The sequence below is a fragment of the Centroberyx affinis genome, unplaced genomic scaffold, assembly GCF_046629955.1.
Source record: "Centroberyx affinis isolate AG114_WGS23_722 - 3 ecotype Tasmania unplaced genomic scaffold, CSIRO-AGI_Caff_v1 ptg003208l_1, whole genome shotgun sequence".
Lineage (NCBI taxonomy): Eukaryota > Metazoa > Chordata > Actinopteri > Beryciformes > Berycidae > Centroberyx > Centroberyx affinis.
The window spans coordinates 49640-63595 of NW_027281247.1; the positions used below are offsets into that span (position 1 = coordinate 49640).

Below are 13956 nucleotides of genomic sequence, written 5' to 3' on the forward strand. Positions count from 1 at the left end.
TCTGCTGTGAGGACAAAAGTCCATTGAGACGCACTGGAGGAACATTATGTGAGCAGTGGATAATGAAACTTATCGTAAAGCGTAAATAGCTTAGCGTAAAGTTCCTCTATTAAAGTTATCGCTGTTATCACTAGCTTTAAGTACCAATAATGTCTCTGGGCCACCAAAGGGTCAAAATGAGACTGATTGGCACTATTTACAGAATGTTACAGCAACTGTTTACTTTAAAGCCAACTTTGGTGAGTTTTTATTCATTTTCCACCATGTTCTTGTGGGCATTTGATGTTAAAAACAACTGGCACAAAAGAGAATTATAGAAATTAATTTTATGTTGTACCTATAGCATTACATTGATGTTTTTTCATTTGAAAAGCAAGCCATAGGTATCTCAAAATCTGTTTACAAAAAAAACAAAAACAAAGGATGACAGTAATAGGTCATGGTTCTACATTTTATCCAACAATGAAACAGGGATAAGCATGCAAGATATAACAAGACCGTGACTCTCTTCCACATCAATTGTTGCACTAAAATAACTTGTCTAGTAAAAGTCAGACATCTGCCATAGTCAGTCACTACATCCTTATCCCCAAAACAGATTGCTTTAAATAACATAAAAAAAAAAAAAAAAAAAATTACAGTAAAAAAGTACTGGGGGAATTTAAAAAGGTTCTGTGTTGCAGTGAAATCTTTCAAAATTATTTTTACAAACTGTCTAGAATTGGAACTATTGTAAAGCCAAAGCATTCAAAACAAAAACCTCAGATTCCAACTGACTTCCTCAAGATCAAGATCAAGATCAAGTACGGTTAACACTTCATCAGAGGCTCAATCACTATCAGAGCTGGAGCTGGAGCTTGATCTATTCCTCTTGTGGTTTCTGTCTTTGCCCTTTGCGCTGCGATCCGGTCTCGGGCTTCTCCTGTCGTCTTTGGATTTGGAGGGAGAATCCCTCCGTCGACTGTTTTCTCTTCTTTTCTTGGAATCGGGGCTTTTTCGGCTCTTCCTTCTTTCTTCTTCGCTGTCGGAGCTGCTGCTGCGTCTGCTCTTGGAGCGCTTTCGGTGGGCAGATTCCCTGTCTTTATCCCTTCTATGAGATGGTCGGTCTTTGCTATGGTCTCGGTTGTTACTCTTACTCCTGGAGCGCCTGCTACGGTCTCTGTTGTTACTCCTGGAGCGCCTGTTATGATCTCTGTTGTTACTCTTACTTCTAGAGCGCCTGCTATGGTCTCTGTTGTTACTCCTACTCCTGGAGCGCCTGCTACGGTCTCTGTTGTTACTCCTACTCCTGGAGCGCCTGCTACGGTCTCTGTTGTTACTCCTACTTCTGGAGCGCCTGCTACGGTCTCTGTTGTTACTCTTACTCCTGGAGCGCCTGCCTCCATGTGAGTCTCTAGTCTTATTTCTGTCTGGACTCCTTGTTCGATCCATATTCCTGGATGTCTCTCGCCTCTTATTATCCCTTTCACTGTGGTGCCGTCTGTCCGGACTCCTGCTGCGCTCCCTGTCCCGCTCCCTGTCTTTTTCCCGCCTTTCCTCTTTGTCTTTTGATGATGCAGGTCTACCCCTATCCCTACTCCTGCTATTTGATCTGTGCCCGTCTTTCACAGTAGTTCTCTCCTTGCTTTGTGACTTTGTCCTGTTTCTCTCACCGTTCCTTCCTTTCGTATCCTCTCTATGCTTTTTATCGGGCTCAGGACGCTTATTTCTTTCTTTACTCTGATCAGACTCTGACTCTTTAACTTTCTCTTTAGTGACATTTCTGTCTTTGCTTTTGGAGCGGCCTCTTCTGTCATCATTTTTGGGCTTGTGATCCTTCTCTCTGCTTTTTGATCTTGCACCCTTTTCTCTGCTTTTACTGCGGCTTTGAGATTTGTCTCTTTTCTTTGCCTTGTGTTTGCTGTGCTTCTCATCCTTCTTTGAAGTGTCCTTTTCTTTGCTTTTGGATCTGTGGGACCGACTTTTCTTGTCTTTTTTACCCTCAGCTGTGTGTTCATGCTTGGTTTCGGACATCCGTCTCTCTCCTCCTCTTGGAGCTTTAGCAGCCTCGTCCTTGGTCTCCGTCATATCACCTCTGTAAAACAGTGCAGAGAGAATGTCAGCTATAGAACAGGGCAACTGGCACTAGGCAGGATTATGAAGTTATCTGAAAGCTTTTAATATTGTGAAATAACAAATTTTGCTTATACAATGTTTCTTAATATGATTGCTACACATCTAAGAACTAATATTAAAACTTTAAAACTAATGACCTTGATCTATTTTTAAACAGATCATGCAAAGGCACAGCAATGTATTTTGCATTTCCATTCACTATTTGCATTCAGTCTAAGAGAAGAACCTTTTCATTAACTGGCCACAGTGGCAGGTGGATTCTGAATTTACCAGAATGACGTTTGGGATGTTATACCTTTTGCTGTGAGCACTAGAGGTGCACCAATCAATCAGCCACCAATCATAATTGGCTGATAAATATTCCAAATAGGTCATCAGTGATTGGTTGATCACCGTTTCAACTGCCCAATAAAAAAAAAAAAGGGTTTCAATTGCCAGATCAAGAAAGTGGTCAAACTTATGCCGTAAAAAGTTACAGCCAGTTTGTGGCAGCAGGCATGTTGTCCATCTTGCAGTAAATTTCTGATATATTTTGAATTTCACAGCCCATGATCAATGATTAAAACCAGTTGAATATATTGGACAGAAGGCAGGGCCTCTGCTGCTTTTCATGCTCTACTAGTGGCAACAGGTGAGTAAGCACCTCAGTCATCAAGCACACACAAACATAATTACCATTTGTGGATAAAACATTATGATTTATTTACACATGGATAAGCCGGCTACGTTATGCAGCCACAAAAAATATCTCATAGTGCTATATTGGTATTTTACTATTTGTGGTTGCTGTGCACTTTAACATGCTGTGCCATTGTTAGTAGAGTCTGTCAGCAAAATACATAATTTCAATGGGTGATGGGATAAATGAACAGCTGATCACACTGTTAAAAACAAATATCATCAATTGGAATTGGCCCCAGAAAACCTGATCGGTGCATCCCTATTGGGCACGGCCCGTGGTGAGCTGAGGTGTGGCTGCCCCGCACAGAAACAACTAAAACGTGGTAAATATCGGGATTGTGGTTTTTATTGCAGATTGCCTGCATTCACCATGTTGTACATTGTAGTTGTAAGACTACAGGAGACCGGCCCTCCACAAGGAGCTCTAGCTGGCACAGTCAGTATTATCTTTTTAATCACTTCAAGAGTTATTTCAACAGAGTTGCTTCTAATGTTTCCTTTTCCACTATTGTTTTTGCCACTAAAATGATAGCAAAACCTTCAAGTCCGTCCAATCTCATCTTGGATTACTTCTCATCTTTGGAAGGTAATGGCGATGTTCACTCTAGTTTTGGCTTTGAAGATGTTGCTTTCCTTTTTAGCACACCTTCCTCTGAGCGATTAATCAGTTTATTTTTCCTTCAATTTTGTGTTGATGAAGTTTGAGGTACCAGGTGTTCAGAACAGCAAATGTATGGGCTTAAACACTACTGTATGGCATCAAACCATGATACAGTAGCAAAACGGACATTTATTAATATGAAAACGTCACAGATTATTATTTTAAACAGTGAATCAATGGAAGTCCTGCATCCACTTAAAAGTAAATCACTGTTGCACTGCTCTCTATGGGATAAACTTTAAACTTCTGGCCTCAATCAGTGATGTGAAGGGAGGTATTTTTTACCTTTGGCACTGTCAAAGGGTTTGTGATCAGAAAATAGTTACCACGCCCAAGTAGAGATGGATGATCTGATCACAGACACACGCCCCAATTCGCTCTCGCTCCCCACCCCACTTTTTTGCATCTTTCAAATTGTGTACTAGGCGGAGACTGGCTGAAAACTATGTGTTAACACACTCTTACATTAACTCAAAGACAGTGAGAGCATCTTACTTGTCACCCTTGATCCAGCGCTCTCCAGTGACCGCCCTCATCCTCTGACGCTGCATCTCCTGTCTCCAATGTGGAGGAGTTTCACTGCGTCGGAAACGATCCCTGGACCTTGAACGAGAGCGCGATGGAGTCCGATATCGCTGTGAGAGAAAAGACAAAACAGCGACATCTTTCATTCGCACAAACTGGGTGTAATTGCTTTGGTGATGACACAAATCTTGCATAGCTCTGATTAAAATGTTCAAAACTAGTTCAATGTAATTGAGCAATCTACAGTATGTGTCACTGCTCTATCAATGCTACATGATGGATTTCAATCTCATTACACAGACCATGAAGTGTGACAAAGTCAAAATTTTGGATAAGCTCGTCTTGTCATTGTTTCAGTGTACCTACCCTTGGACCCCTGCCTTTTATCTTCCTGCCAGATCGTGTCATCACAAGTCTTCTGTTATATGTGGACTGAGAATTAAACGTTCTGCCAGCAATCAGAAAAAAAAGGCATGTAAATTAATTAATAGTGACAAACAAAATTACAAACAAAATTAATAGTAGCAACAAAGTATAAGCAAGAAAAGACAGTATATTCAGGATGTTTGTCAGTAAAACCAACCTCTCCCTTGGCCTTTCCTCTTTTTTCCGCTGGTCCTTTCCAGCCTCCTCTGCCTGCTTCTGGATCGGCTGCGGACTTCTCCTCATGAGGAATCGGTTCTCAGGGATGGCTGGAATTTCTTCGGGACGCACAGTAGATAAAAGTGGCTCTTCTTCTTTCTCATCAGCGCTGCCAGTCTCTGACCTGGGAAGACAATGTGGTGCAGAATTAAAACACTATCTGCTGCTAAAACTGCAGACAATGAACATGTGAAAACATTTTCTTCATGTACCTTTTTTTCTCTTTCTTCTTCTGTTTCTTCTTTTGCTTTTTCTCCTTCTTTTTCCGCTTCTTAGCTTCTTTATCGGACTCCTCAGACTCTGAGGAGGATTCGGAGGAGCTGTCAGAGTCACTGGAGCTGCTGCTGGCACTGGAGGGGACCCTCTCCTTCTTCTTTTCATCTTTCTTTGCTGTAAACATTTGAAGGGTTTGTTACAAGCATTGCTTTACAAGTTCTACAAAACTGTACCTGCCAAGACAATAGAAGCAGAGAAAGCAGAAGTGGAAGCTTGAAAGTCGATGTAGAAATATTGAAAGTGCTTCAAACGAACAAACCTTTTGTTTTAGGGATGAGTTCTCCACAGTTCAAAACTTTCACCTCGGCATATGGTTTGCTATTGGCGTCTGTTCTCTGGCTCTCCATGGTTTGAACAACCTCTTGGCCAGAGATCACATGACCAAACACCACATGGACACTGAAAAAAAAACAACAACGTGGTTTTGAGCTACACAGCAGCACAATATGCCGTCAAGTATGGAATCACAATGACTGAATCAAAACTTTAGATGTCGCACAATAGTACTTACCCATCAAGATGTGGCGAGGGTTTTGTTGTTCTAAAGTCGGTGTTGCAGTAGACAATTCAAGAAAAAGAAGAATGTGTAAGTAAGGCTTAAGAATGAGAAGACCAACTATGAGTGATGATACGCCAAATTGATAGAAGACAACAGTGCTGCTTACATGAAAAACTGCGATCCATTGGTATCTTTGCCCCTGTTTGCCATGGACAGCAGGTACTCCTTGTTATGCTTGACAGAAAAGCTTTCATCTAGGAGGGAAATATAAGACTGTATTGTCATACTGAACACAACCTAGATTTGGATAACAACTGACAGCTCTGAGTGGCCTTTTTACCTTCAAAAAAGCCTCCATAGATGGATTCACCTCCTCTTCCATTCCCTGTTATGGATAAGAATGGAATAAAACATCAGGAAAGAAGCTACAGGACAGAGACTTCAACCAAATTAAAATTGTAGGTATTATGCATGCTGATTCTTTCATACTTGGATGTAGACACCATCTGCAGACAATGAAAGGTACCTGGATAGGCCTTGTGTGTTCATATGAACCACACAAGTCCTAAGGATAAAAATACAGGGTTGTAGACATACCTTCACTGAAGTCTCCTCCTTGAATCATAAAGTCCTTCACAATTCTATGGAACAGGCATCCTTTGTAATGCAGAGGTTTCTGCGTTCCTTTACCGATGCCTTTCTCACCTGGAAGACACAATGGTAGCATTCAATAATAAGAAGCTGTTATGGCAAAAAATGTTTGCTGACTTTCTGCTAGAGAGATTTACTCCCAGAGCACCCAACAAGTCACCTGTGCAGAGGCATCTGAAGTTTTCGCAAGTTTTGGGGCAGACATCTGAAAACAGTTCCACCACAACTCGGCCAACTGTGAACAAAATGCATTATTAGAAAAAATCAAGTTTACTATATTGAGATAGTGTGTACAGACAGGTCGCCAGCTAGCTGAGTGATTCCTTCTTACCAAGCACATTACTGATTCCAATGTCAAGGAAGCACCGAGGGCGCTGAGCCTTGATCCCCATGATGACCTCCGCTGATCAGGTTGTGAAAAACACAGATAACACCAAGTTAGATGGCGGCTGACCCATCACATTCAGGTATCACTCAATCGACAACAGCTACAACTCAGTAAAATTAGCCAGAAATCCTGGAGATAGGTCTGAACTACTGAATGAACAACTTTATCATTCCTCTTGGACAAACAGTCATGCGGGCATTGTAGTCTACTGTTGGTCACTGTAATCATATAACTTACTGACTAGGTTGCCGCTGCGACGTTAGCTTTCGATTCACTGCTAATAGTTAGCTAGTTTGCTGTTGACTCGCAAGCTAACATATTAGCTAACTAGCGAAGCATTTAAGTTAAGTCTTCCTGGTTGACCCAGTGTGCGGAGTTGTCGCATTTTGCAATCACAATGCCTCCAATCAGACGGTCACCACCAAACCGGACCGGCCCGTGGATCGGAAGATCCGCACGGACAGCTCTTGAATGTCGGCCTGATGTTAACGTTAGCAAGTTAGCCCGACAACATTAAAGCGGATTCTTCAACATGTGAATACTACTTCGACTTATAGCTACATAAACACTTATCGCTCAGCTACGGAACATGTTGAATTACCCCACCTTGACGACCAATGATATTATTCCTTGCAGCAAACCGCTCTCATAAACAACGAAAATCAAGTTTCATTCAGTGCCCAACTCAGTGTTTTCTAAAGATGGCGCGACGGGGACGTCAATGCATTTCGGGAACCGTGCGCCACTCAACGCACAGAAGACGACTTCCCACACGTGTAGACGGATTAGTGGTTGGCGTTTGTTTTTGTACATGTAGACCTCCCGGTGGTGCGCGGTGCTTCTTACTCGTTTACCGAAATTGCAAATACTGTACGTGGTAGATACAAACCGGGCGAGGCGAAATGTTATATCAAGTATTATTAAATAACTTTATATACCAAGCTGCTTTGGCCCCGGCACCGGTGTATGTGCTTATCTCAAAGTGATTGTGATACCGCCATCGTGGTATGCCTGGCCACGTGACAACGGGATGTCTACATGAGAAAAGAAACGAACGGACTACAGTAACGTTAGAGGCAAAGACCGTGTTTAACACCAAAGTACCTTATATAGCAATACCTCTCGATTATACACTGCAATTAGCTCCATCTACTCCAATATAACTTTCGCTACGGCATCCGCGGGGATCAACATTTCTTAACGATCAGTTTAATCAATATGTATGTTTTCAAAATATAGTTGCGCATCTTTTCTTTAGATAGCGGCAGCTGGTACGATTTTCGGAATATTACGGTACTCGCACGGTATGACCTGAAGTACACTCGGTTTGTGGTCCTTGGTGTACCGGGGCTTGCCTTGTCTCCTCGATGTGTACATCAGTAGCTCCTCCCGGTTCGTACGCACGATAGATAATCTGTGCTGTAAAAGGAGCGCACACGGTCTTTGACATTAGCGTCATGCCCCTGGCTAAGGAAGTGGAGTATTTTAGCACACATGCTAACTATGAATTTGTACGAACAAATTTAACACGCATATTCTGTCTCTGAGAGGTATAAACCATATGCCTTATATATAGGCAGAAATCTCACCCAGAAGTTAGCAAGGGCTGTCGGGGGTTGTCAGTTGTAATTCTTTGTCAGTGTCTCCCCATCCACGTGAATACCGCGTTAGCTAGTGGGGTGGCACACTTGACTGTAAAGATAAGACCAAAGGCAAAGTCAAGTCATAAACATGCTCTGATGGGGAAGTTCACTTCTGTTTTTTTGCAGGATGAACCCTTCTGTCTCTGAGGTCACACTGAGCTGAGTTAATTGGGCAAGTATTTGTATTTTCTTGTATACAGTATATCCTATAAGTATGTTTTCATAAATGGTGATACATGTTAAAAGGTTACTATGTGTCTCTTGATGTGTTTTTTTCCCTACAGATGTCACTGGTATCCCTGAGGAACACCTAACATCTACTGCCTCCACATACTAATCTTGTGGATGTGATCCCCTGTTGGTTTGGCAGTCAGTGGACAGTGGTCACTGTGTAATAATGAGGACCTCAGTGTGTACTTGAAGTGGGCCAGGGTCTGTGGTCATGTTTCGGCTCCGGTTGGTGAACTCCTGTCTCCGCAGGTGCCTGCATGGCGGGACAGTGAACCGAGATCAGCTCCTGGAGCAGCTGCGGGTTTGTTCTGCTGAAGACCAGGTGTTTGAGGTGGTGGGCAAGAACAAGGCGAAGCTCACTGTGAACCATGTTGGCTGTGCAGTGGGGATGCTGTGGCAGTTTCAGAAAGAGAAACCGCAAATGCTCAGGACTGTTGAGCTCATCAAGAGCCACCCGCAGTTCTTGACCCTCCGAGTTTTGGCAGAGAACAAAATTTCCCTTATGGATGATTTCATGCTGGTAGACATGCTTTACAGTGTTCTCAGGTACAGTAAGAAGTAGATACTTTGTTAATTTAAATATCATATATTGAGATTGTGAAATAGTAACCTATTGTCCCTCTTTTAGGCTGAATGTGGATTGTCACGACTCTCTTATTCAGCAGTTGGTTTCAGAAGCGTGGCTCAGAATAGACAGGTATGAAAATACTATGTTTTCTTTTGTGTCATGTTTTTTTTGTGTTTTTTTTTTTAATTAATGAGATGCTATACAAATTTCGTTGGTTTTGCAGATTTCAAATGTCATCCCTCTCCAAGTTTGCCATCTGTCTAAGTGATCAACACCTTCAGCACAGTCCTCTGATGGGCCACATCGCCAATATTCTGGATCAGAAGTTGTCCTCTATTGATGATGCCAGGTAGGTAATAAGACTAGCGTGATCAAATCCCTTCAAAGGATGAAGTGATTCATAAATCTAATACCTTGCTATGATTTCCTAGGATCCTATCTACATTGATGATTAGCGTGTCGGCCTTGGTGTCTCCTCGCCTGCGGGACGCGCTCATCAGCAGGGCCATCCATCTGCTGGACACCGTGGATCCCTCCAACTACAACAACCCCCGCAGAGTGGTGCAGTTCCTGCGCAACATCAAGTACAGCCACCGGCCTCTGCTGGAGAAGTGCAACCAGATCCTCCTGCACAACGTTCCGAGGCTGGATGCAGAGAATATCAGCATCGTCATCGGGCTTTACCAATCGCTGCAGTTCAACAACTGTGACTTCAGGCTGGCTGTCAAACAGAGGCTCATAGAGCTCATCGATTCAAGCACTGATCCTTTCTCCTTCACCAAACTGTTTGTCGCTCTGGGTCCCATGGCCAGTCCGGAGATCAGAGAAGGGTTTGTTGCATAACATTGTATTATTTTATATGCACAATGTCAGTGGAGTGAATCATGAGTGGACACCTAAACCCCTTGCACCAACCCTCCAGTCTCACATGGTAATTATGTGGTTTTCATTCCTCTTAGCTTGGAGAACACTGCACTCCTACTGGCAGATGAGTTCACTTCACACCAGGCCCTGGCTGTTGCTGAAGCACTGGAAGAGATTCAGTGTAGGAACCTTAGCCTGATTAACAAGTGAGTCCCTGTCTCTGTTGCCGCTGTATAGCGCCTGGATAGCTTTTATGGTGTATAACATCTGATCGTGTCTAAATTGTTTTTACAGGACTGCATCAATAATCCAAAAGAACCTTCACGTCTACAAGCCAATCGAGGCAGCGAGAATTACCCAAGCCCTTTTTCTGCTGCACTACCAGAACCCCGAACTCTTCACTAAACTAAGGAACATTTTGGTCAAGTGAGTATTTATTTGAGTTAAGCGAGTTATTTCTTATTCCTGCTTCACCCTGGGTTGGTTAAAGCATAAATATAATGCTTCATCATGGGGTGTGTACATTCATAGTATGCACTTTATTCAGACATTTAGATGCTATGTTGTATGTACTTTATCTTGATATGTGCATGTCACCTGAGGGTTGTTGAAAGCAAAGCACTGAAACTCTGAAACTGCAGAGTATGCATTTTATTTTAATAGATGATTCCACTGAATGTTGAAATAAGTGTTATCTGCTGCAACTATTATTAAGCTGCAAAACAAATTGCCTCGATGAGGAAATTCAAGTTTTCTATTCATTCTAAAGCTAGACTGATCACATTTCCTCTCACAGCTTTTTACAAGATAGCATCTTCCCCTATGAAGTGACCACGCTGACCCGTGTTCTGTCCATGCTGCCTTGCCCCCGACTCGACGAGGGCGTGATCTCACGGGTAGATGCGGTGCTGACTCAGTGCAACATCAGCGACCTCAACACCTTCGCTTTGGCCATCGCCAAATGGGTGCGCAACGATCCCTCCTATCGACACAGCACTCCCAGCAAGTACGTACGTCTGCTGCAGACTCTGAACCGCTGCGGGCACGAGCGGCTGCACACGGCTAACCGGCTGGACTTGGTACTGGAGGAGCTCAAGTACATCTCCGGGGAGTGGTTTGAGGAAATGCTGCTCGAGCAGATCCTGGTCACACTGCAGAGGATGGTGGAGCAGATAAGCTGGACTAATGTGCCCGAGCTGGCCCTCTTCTTAACCAGGACAAGTCACCTCTGTACTCCTCTGATGGACCGCATAGCCAGTGTGACCATTAAAGACATTGACAAGGTGCTTTAAGAGACAACATGACACGTTTAGTCTGAAACGACACGACAAAATGCACAGCCTACTTTAACTTTTTTTCCCTCTCGTCTTTAAGATTCACCACTCAGCGACATATGCCACCCTGCTGCCCTTCGCTATACTGAATTATGATCCTCCAAGAGCAGAAGAGTTGTACGATGTTTGCGTTCAGCGCTTTACCCCTCATATCAGTAAGTGAATGTCCAGTTTACAGTTTTCCACCTTCCTTCAGAAGATTACACTAACACCTTTCTCTCTATGTATCTGTAGGATCCTTTGACCCACATCTGCTAGTTCTCCTTGGCTACGCCTTGGCAGTGGCCGACTGTTTTCCTGAGGAACTCGTCAGAGAAATCTTCAATATAGACTTTCTCGGCAAGCTGGATGCCCAGCTAGAAAGTATGTCCCAAAGTTACTTGGAATTACGTTAGAAAATAATAATGCTCATTATGCATTATGATTAGTCGATTAATTAGTCGATTAAGCTAAGATTTGCTTTCTTTTCTCTGTTTCATATCATTATTAAATTAATACTTTGGGGGTTTTTTGGCTGCTGGTCCGACTAAGTAAGCCATTTTAAGAATCACTTTGGGCTCTGGTAACTTTAACCTTTACCTTGTAATAGGCATATGTTAGTATTTTTAACAGTTTATAGAATAAATGATTAATTGAAAAAATAATAGATTAATCGATAAAGAAAATAATCGTTAGTTGCAGCCCTTATGCATCATTAGCTTTGAAAATATTCAGTTGGAGCTGTAAGAACCACAGACTTTTTCTTCAGCATGAATGTAACCTGTTGTCATGGTTCCTTGCAGCCCTGCCGGACGCCCTCAACATGCGCACCCGACTGCGTCTTATGGAGCTGAACCGCGCCGTGTGTCTCGAGTGTCCCGAGTTCCAGGTCCCGTGGTTCCATGAGCGCTACTGCCAGCAGCTGCAAAGGAAAGGTAAATCAGAGATACGCTCAAAATCCTCAGCGCTGGGGTATGATTTACCAGTTTTGATGGTTTTTTTTGCAGTCAGAATTCATCTTAATTCATAGTGTCCAACATACTGTGAATTGCCTGTCAAACTGTTTTACAGGGAATGGCTTTGTCAGTCCTGTGCAACAGCAAATCCACAGAATGCTGGGTGAGGTCCTTGGTGGCATTAACTGTGCCCGAGTAGCAGTCCTCACCCCGTATTTTTACACTGTAGGTGAGTAATGAAGATTTATTTCCATACCACTCTCTAACAATGGCAATCCCACCTTCTTCCCAGCCCCTCAATTAAAGGACTATTCTATTTAAGTACATTCACACAACAGGTACATTGTACATGCAGTGTGTCGTTTTTATCATGAGGCATTTCGCTTTGTCTTCCCAGACTTTGAGTGCGTACTGGACAAACACCATCAGCCTGTTGCCTACAGCGAGCCAAGAACACTGCAGATCTCGGACAGAGGAAAGGTTCAGTGGGGGAACAGCTCACTGGAAAAAGTCAGGAATGAGTTGCCGCCTGGAGCACAACGGTAGGGAGATATTCAAAACAGAGGCTCTGTAGGAAAGGTTGGGAACTTGAAGCATTTCTGACATTCTGTTTCCACTTATTACTTTGTTTTAGTGTCGCTGTGGACTTTTTGGATGCAAAGTCCTTCTGCAAAAATTCTCGTCATATGAAAGGCGAAGCCATGATGAGAAAGAGACACCTTGAAATTCTGGGATATCATGTCGTTCAGGTGAGGGAACATTATTCAAGGTGACACTGCATATGGTATTGTACATGTGTTATCACCTGTAATAAATTGTATCAAATGTCAAAAATGTTTTGTCACTAATTAGCATCATTTTCTACAGATCCCTCATTTTGAATGGAACTCTATGGAGCTGTCGACACAGGACGCTTGGAAGGAATATCTAAAGAAGAAAATCTTTACAGAGCTTTCCTCTTGAGAAAACTATTTATTGAATCAGTTATGAAAGTAATGTTACATTCAATACTGAGCTCTGAACCTAGTTTTCAGAATTTCTAGGCAGAGTGACTGAATAGGGTTTAGTGATATTAGATACAGCATATTCATATTTATCAAGTGCTCCTTATTTTTTTCCATAGAGCCATAAAGTTGACATGAATCTACCTCATTCATGTTCTGTGAAATTGTATCATGCTTTTGTATTAAGATTTGGCAAATGTTTACTTTTTTGTTTTGTTTTTTAAATAAAATGTACAACCTGATCATCTGTTTTTTACATCTTACAAAAAAAGAAATACTTTATTTTTGGAGTAGATAAATTTATATATTTTTTTAAATAACTTATTTTTTTCATGCCTAAAGTTTTATGGTATGCAATTGTAGACTGTTAGCTATCATTACCAGGTAATTTGTTCTCAAAAAACATTTTATCGTTATTTTTAGTGATCAGTTTTTTATATTATACTGAGACAAATTGGAGGTTTATAATGCAGAATGTTTAAGAATGCTGGATAACAATATATAACACCCTTCCCACCCAAAAACATAGTGCAGTTATATATTACAAAATATTACACAGAGAAAGAGTCAGTCAGTTATTGTGAACAAAGATAAGATTGCTTACATTGTGGTATGAAAAAGTACAACCTACAACCTATTCTTAAAGGTTTGGCACCACTGTTTTGCACCATATAATCTATTTACTGACATCTCCATAAACATTACATCCAAATAGTACTGTAACCATTGAGTAAGAGTGAGAGAATGTGAAGATTGCCAATGAGCAATTTTTTTTGCCACTTTCAAACAAGCGAATAAGGCGAGCCTTTGCTGGAGCCAAAGATTCACAGTTATAAAACATCATTTGATACTAGTTTGTTCCCTCCAAGTGCAATTGAAAACTGGGTACCAATTGCATGAGCCTAAAGTTTTTGACCATGAACAATACCAGACAGTTGA

At 42.1% G+C, this 13956-nt stretch overlaps 2 protein-coding genes across 2 annotated transcripts; one reads left to right on the forward strand and one right to left on the reverse strand.

Annotated features, from left to right (window-relative positions):
• Positions 1-309: 309 nt before the first annotated feature.
• ppig (peptidylprolyl isomerase G (cyclophilin G)) lies at positions 310-7156 on the reverse strand. Its single transcript, XM_071538102.1, has 13 exons — positions 7045-7156; positions 6382-6453; positions 6211-6285; positions 5997-6104; positions 5740-5784; positions 5566-5653; positions 5412-5441; positions 5160-5299; positions 4837-5014; positions 4566-4748; positions 4349-4430; positions 3953-4092; positions 310-2074 (listed from the first exon to the last, which is right to left on the reverse strand). The coding sequence occupies exons 2-13, from the start codon at positions 6440-6442 to the stop codon at positions 829-831; spliced, it is 2376 nt and encodes a 791-aa protein (XP_071394203.1). The 5' UTR covers positions 6443-6453; positions 7045-7156; the 3' UTR covers positions 310-828.
• A 739-nt stretch (positions 7157-7895) lies between these two features.
• On the forward strand, positions 7896-13250 carry fastkd1 (FAST kinase domains 1). Its single transcript, XM_071538122.1, has 16 exons — positions 7896-7988; positions 8208-8253; positions 8366-8858; positions 8941-9009; positions 9104-9229; positions 9312-9710; positions 9840-9950; positions 10039-10170; positions 10541-11027; positions 11119-11233; positions 11313-11441; positions 11861-11992; positions 12129-12242; positions 12411-12555; positions 12648-12762; positions 12881-13250. The coding sequence occupies exons 3-16, from the start codon at positions 8524-8526 to the stop codon at positions 12974-12976; spliced, it is 2505 nt and encodes an 834-aa protein (XP_071394223.1). The 5' UTR covers positions 7896-7988; positions 8208-8253; positions 8366-8523; the 3' UTR covers positions 12977-13250.
• The last annotated feature ends 706 nt before the right edge of the window (positions 13251-13956 follow it).